At 50.1% G+C, this 5,717-nt stretch overlaps 2 protein-coding genes across 2 annotated transcripts; one reads left to right on the forward strand and one right to left on the reverse strand.

The window, feature by feature from the left end:
* Positions 1-771: 771 nt before the first annotated feature.
* On the reverse strand, positions 772-1,343 carry H257_17872 (hypothetical protein; the record flags this gene model as incomplete). The annotated part of the gene is made up of 2 exons (XM_009846824.1): positions 772-1,251; positions 1,302-1,343. 2 exons carry the CDS (start codon positions 1,341-1,343, stop codon positions 772-774), a joined length of 522 nt encoding a protein of 173 aa, XP_009845126.1.
* Positions 1,344-4,976: 3,633 nt separating this feature from the next.
* H257_17873 (hypothetical protein) lies at positions 4,977-5,462 on the forward strand (the record flags this gene model as incomplete). The annotated part of the gene is made up of 2 exons (XM_009846825.1): positions 4,977-5,016; positions 5,059-5,462. The coding sequence occupies 2 exons, from the start codon at positions 4,977-4,979 to the stop codon at positions 5,460-5,462; spliced, it is 444 nt and encodes a 147-aa protein (XP_009845127.1).
* Between the last annotated feature and the right edge of the window lie 255 nt (positions 5,463-5,717).

Below are 5,717 nucleotides of genomic sequence, written 5' to 3' on the forward strand. Positions count from 1 at the left end.
CGCAGACACCTTGCACTCGTTTTCAACAAGTCCGAACATACCATTGGCAACTGGGTCAAGGTCTACGAAAAACTGGCGGGTACGAACGAGCGACCACCGCTGCCGACAAGAAGTTCACCACCCCACTGCGAGAGTGGCTCTTCGAGTTCTGCGACCGCCACCCAGTGGCATATCTCGATGAAGCTCAAAGTGACTTCAAGCGTGTACACCGCATCATGTGTTCGCTGAGGGGTTGCCACCATGGATGTATCGTCGTTCGTGGCGAGCCACTTCTGTCGGCAAAATTTGAATTGCACCTTCTCTCAAACACGTCATAGAACCTCTCTATATTTATATATTATCATATTACAGAGGTTTGGATTGGTTCTGAAATCACCCTCCAGATTGATTGAACCAATCGAGCATGGAAAATTCGACTAGAACTCACAATAGCTGGTCCGCACAATCATTCTTCTTGAACAGGCATACAACTTGACCAGTACGTTGGCTCTTTAGTATTACGCGGCGGTTCAATTGGTAACTGAAAGCGATGACTAGCATTTCGCCAAACACTAGTCGAGCCAACTGGTAAAAGCACGCAGTAAAAAGCTGTCTTGGCTGGGGTACTGGTATCACTGTTTCAGTGCTGGATCAGAGTTCGATCCAGTAACATCCTCTTCCAGTGCAACTCACAGCCTGTAGTCCGTAGAATGCCATCACGTTGTTTCACTGATGTGGCCCGAGTTTTGTAGCGAATTTGGTCGGCGTGCGGAAGTAATGACCGTGGGGTGATCATTCTTGATCATGCCGGCAATTGAGGTCAGAGTAATAGAGTTTCCACAGGTGGAGCGCGATCAATCCTTCGGTCGTCTCCTCGAGGAAATGCCTCTTCGTCTGCAGAGCAGCCCATGCGGGATCCGTCGACTTGGTCATTGACTTGCGCAAGGTCCGCCTGTAAACTCTAGCGCTCGTCTGCGTCGATAAATCGACGTTGGCTTCACTTTCGCGCGATTCTTCCTCCAAAGGATCTCCATCTCTAGCAGCCCCCCACAAGGGCATCCAGACGGCGTTTCTCGTCAGCGTTCGAAGCACACACGGAGCTGCGTCGCGGCACGGCACAGCCCAGGCAGTTATCTTCGTGAAGTCTCGTTCGAGGTACGCGAGGCTCTGGTCCCTCAAGTACAGGCTGCATAACAACTCGTCCGTGTCATGACGAAACTTACGCGCTATCGCCTCCGACGCATCGAGCAGCTCGTTCTTGAGATGTTGGCACTCGATCGTTCAATGCATCTTCTCCTTCTCTGCCTCTCGAAGCATGTCACCTTTCTGCGCTTCGAAGACCGAACGTGCTTCAGCCAGCTCATGCTCGTATCGCGACTGTGTCAGATCCGCCACCCTCTAGCGATTACAGTGCTTTGCAGTCAAATCGGGTCAGTGCAACTCTATCAAAATATAATAGATCAGATCACATTTGTAGCGAAGTAGCAAGCCCTTGTTTGATTGGCTGAATATCCATTTAAATGGAATAGCCAAACTATTTTATCTGTGATTGGCTTATCTGGGGCGTTTGAAATGCCATGTGTCGAATGCGTCACAGCAGGAGTCGAAGTGTAACTACCCAAGCGAGCGAGAACTAGTGTTTTCGACCTGACTGGAGAATATTATAAATGAAATACATTTGCACACACACCAACTACAAGGTAAATACGAAACTGCGAATAACATTTCAGCATACTTTGCGTAGTTATTGTGAACAAGTCGAGCTCTGAGTAGTTAATAAGTAGGGTCCATATTATGTATGGAACGTTAGCGTGAATGCACTCCGTGGACTTGAAATCCCATCGGTGAGAACCAGAACTTCGGAGCGATGTGGTATGGATGGCTGTAACGAATGAAGAAGCGGCTTCCATCGTGTCACCGGCACCACTTGCAGCAAGTTGACCGGCGACAATTCACCATCTACACCGACCATGAAGCTCTCACTTGGCTCTTCAACCAAGGATCCCGATCAGGCAACCACAAACTAGCCAGGTGGGCGATGGAAATACAAGGACTAGACTACACCGTGATACACCGAGCAGGCGAACTCAATGGCGCTGCTGACGGGTTATCACGTCTACCAGTTTGTCCGATCCAGACGAGAAGTATGAGACGTCTGGCTCAGACTGACCCAGACCTCACGACGGGGAAAGAATCTAGTCGAACCAGGTCGCCTTCGTCCGAAGCAAACTACACACAGCCAAGACTACCAGAACCAACCTCAATCAAAGCCCCCCAGCCCATTGACTTGTACGACCGACGGGGTCGACCTTCGCCCGGACTGTACAACGACACTTGGATCGTAGCGTTGTGGGCATACCTAGACGAAGGCGCTGTGCCCTTGGACCCTCACCTACTCAAACTGGTCGTTCGAAACAGTCATCAGTTCGTCGACAGATAAAGCATCGTCTGCTGATACATCACCTTCAAGACACCCCTTCGAAATCCCGAGCTTGTCCTGGTTCCGGTCATACCTTACACGCTCGTAGAAGAAGTGCGTTATGCTTCCAGTGCGTCCTCCTTGGCTGGACACCTCGGCTTCATGAAGACTCGAGAACGCCTCAGACGAACGGCCTACTGGTTAGACTGGCAACAGGATTGCAAAGACTACGTCTCGAAATGTCTGGACTGCAATTGCGCCAAAGGCGGACGTCCATGGAAAAAAGGTCCGATGCAACGGATGCCAGTATACTCCTTGCGCGGACCATTCGCCTTTGTCGTGGTAGACGCGCTTGGTCCCTTACCCATGTCCGACAATGGCAACAAATACATCTTGGTCTTTGCCGACTACTTCACCTGATGGGTCGAAGCCATTCCAGTACCAGACCTGAAGACGTCTACCTTCAGTCGTGTCTTTATCGATGAAGTCCTCTGCCGATTCGGTGTGCCTGACTGTCTGCTCTCCGACCGCGGATCAAACTTCGTCTCCGAACTGGCCTCGACGATGTATGCCAGCCACGCTAGGCATCAACAAGCTGGCGTCTGCGGCCTACCAACCTCAAGGACAAGGCCTAGTCGAACGGTTCAACCATACGATCATTCAGATGCTCAAGATCTATGTGAATGACCATCAGACGGACTGGGACACCTATCTACCGCGTCTGCTCTTTGCGTATCGCACATCGCACCACGAAACTCTTGGAGACTCCCCCTACTTTTGCCTCTTTGGACGAGACCCCACGCTGACGTTGGACTTGGCATTTATGAACGCCGAGCCCTCCTGGAAGTCCGACGACTTGCCCCAATATAAGCGTCGTCTGGCTGCATCTTGGAAAGAGACACGAAACCTCATGGAACAGCAACTGATCAACGGTCAAAACAAGAGTGCAAGGACTAAGGCTAACCAAAAACCCATCGAGTTTGGCGAACAGACTGCTGTTTGGGTCTACAAATACTTCGCCAAGTCGACTCGACCAGACGATCATCGGACGACTAAGCTAGCCACGCATTGGCATGGACCCTTCCGAGTCGAACGCAAAATGGGACCAAACACGTACAAGATCGACATACCATCACACCCTGACAAGATGGTAACTGTGAACGTCGACCGACTCAAGCCATTTCGGGGCTACTATTCACGACTGCTCGACGACGAGATCCCCGAAGCTGACGAAGCTTCCGACGAATTGTCGATCGACTGCCTACCCTAGTCCAGCTTCGTGGAACGAGTGTCCTTTCCAGATGACGACGTTGCTTACTCATCTACCTCGTCGCCGATTTTCCGGGTAGTCGACCTGCGACGTCTACCCAACTCCCGCGAGAAGGAGTACTTGGTCGAACATGCCGACTGTCTTAAGTACTGGACAGCCGACTCCAAACTGGCCGCATACCGATCTTATGTGGACGACTTTGAAACATCTTGACGAATGGACATGGGATTGCTACTACTTCGGCGTTCGAAACGGTACAAAGACCTCGACGTGGAACCCCAGACGCTGGTTCAGTTCTAAACTACCTCGACAACAACGACGACCGCTTCTTCTTCCCGGCTTCCCCTGACGTAGGAACCATGGCGCGTAAGTTGGAAAATGCCCTATCCAAAGAACCACATATCGACGATCCTATCAAATGGCCGAAGTCAACTCATGGTCGCCTCTGATTGGTTGCCTGGCAGAGTGATGGATGGAGACTACAGTCAGTTCCCGTCTGAAGACTGTTGTCCGACGGACTACTTTGACCGACTATTCCCTTGTTTTCCGACATTTTTTTGTCCAAACATCTGCCCAGTCTGCGATATTATGTCCGTCCAGTCTGAGACTACCAGCACCTCGTCCCGAGTGCCGTCGTACGTTTTGTCGTGGCCTCGTCGTACCGTGCTCCATAACCACTCATTTTCACGCGACCTCCTTCCGGCTCCTCCATCTGCACCACTATCCTCGGCTTTGTCGGTTGTCAGCGACGAAAACCGGCTACGTGCAAACTGGACCTTTTACCCTTTTTGACCTACCCGACACCACCTACCCAACTCCGTCAATTCATATCTAATTCGACTAGAGGGTCGAAACTTTGCCGCGGGACTTGTGACGGAGCTGGAGCATGGGCTTGTACTACTTACTATACCACATCGTGGTACTGCCATCGCATAGGTATATTATTCGACGGACCGACTACCTTCGAATTCGACCGTCTTGCCTTTTATTCTACAGGACCTTTCCCCAAAGGTCATCAGCCCTATCTAGCTTTTAGATACTTCACTTTTACATTTGCCTAACATTGGATCTACTCCTTTCTTCCTGTGTTCTTCGTGGCCAAGCCGAGAGTATCCGGTCCTGAAGTCCGAACCTCCGGACCTTCGTAACTTTTGTGCGTCTAACCCCTACGATCGTCACAACCACCCGATGTATTCAAGTGCATTGTGTCGGCTCAACATCAACGATCCAGCGGCTCGACCAAGTGAAGCCTCGAATTCTGTACTAAATTCAACCTCCAACACCCCCGCAATTGCTCGCGGCGTCTCGATGCAGAAATACGAAAAAGTAAAAGTGCCGGCGACCACAGGTAAACGAATCATGAAAATTCGTGATATATGCACTCGCATAGAAAATGCAGTGGCGAGTACCCCACACACGTACCACCTATTTATGGCTAATTTGTCAACATGGGTTGATGGCCTCCGTCAATCTGGCTACTCTGGAGGCCTTGAGCCATTCACGATGCCCCAGTACACTTCCCCTCCAGAGCGAATTGACGTGGTTGACGAAACGCGTCAGGTCGCAGCTAATGCTGTTCGAGGAGTTGCTCCCCCCAAAAAATCGTTGGAAAAAAGCAAGTCATGCGCGAACAAGTTATTTTTGTCGTACCGAACTGGCCATCCTCTGAAGCGCAAACGTGCGGTCTCGGCACCAAGTAGTGCGACCCAAGAAGCAAGGCCACCTTTTGAGAGTTCAGTCTCGTCGCGCGGCCGTTTGCAGATAGCTAAGCAGTTTGACAACTTTGTCATGTAAAGCTAAATAAAGCTATGTTTTCCGAAGTTTTCGGAAGTTTGCTGAAGTTTTCCTAAGTTTTCGAAAGTTTTAGGAAGTTTTCCTAAGTTTTCTGAAGTTTTCCTAAATTTCCTAAGTTTGCTGAAGTTTTTCTAAGTTTTCTGTAGTTTTCCTGAGTTTTCCTAAGGTTTCGGAAGTTTTCTGAAGTTTGCAAGTTTTTGTAAATACTTCATTGTATTCGGCACTTTACTTTTACCAATCTAAGGTCCGAAAATT

The sequence above is a fragment of the Aphanomyces astaci genome (genome assembly GCF_000520075.1).
Source record: "Aphanomyces astaci strain APO3 unplaced genomic scaffold supercont1.125, whole genome shotgun sequence".
Classification (NCBI taxonomy): Eukaryota; Oomycota; class Saprolegniomycetes; order Saprolegniales; family Verrucalvaceae; genus Aphanomyces; species Aphanomyces astaci.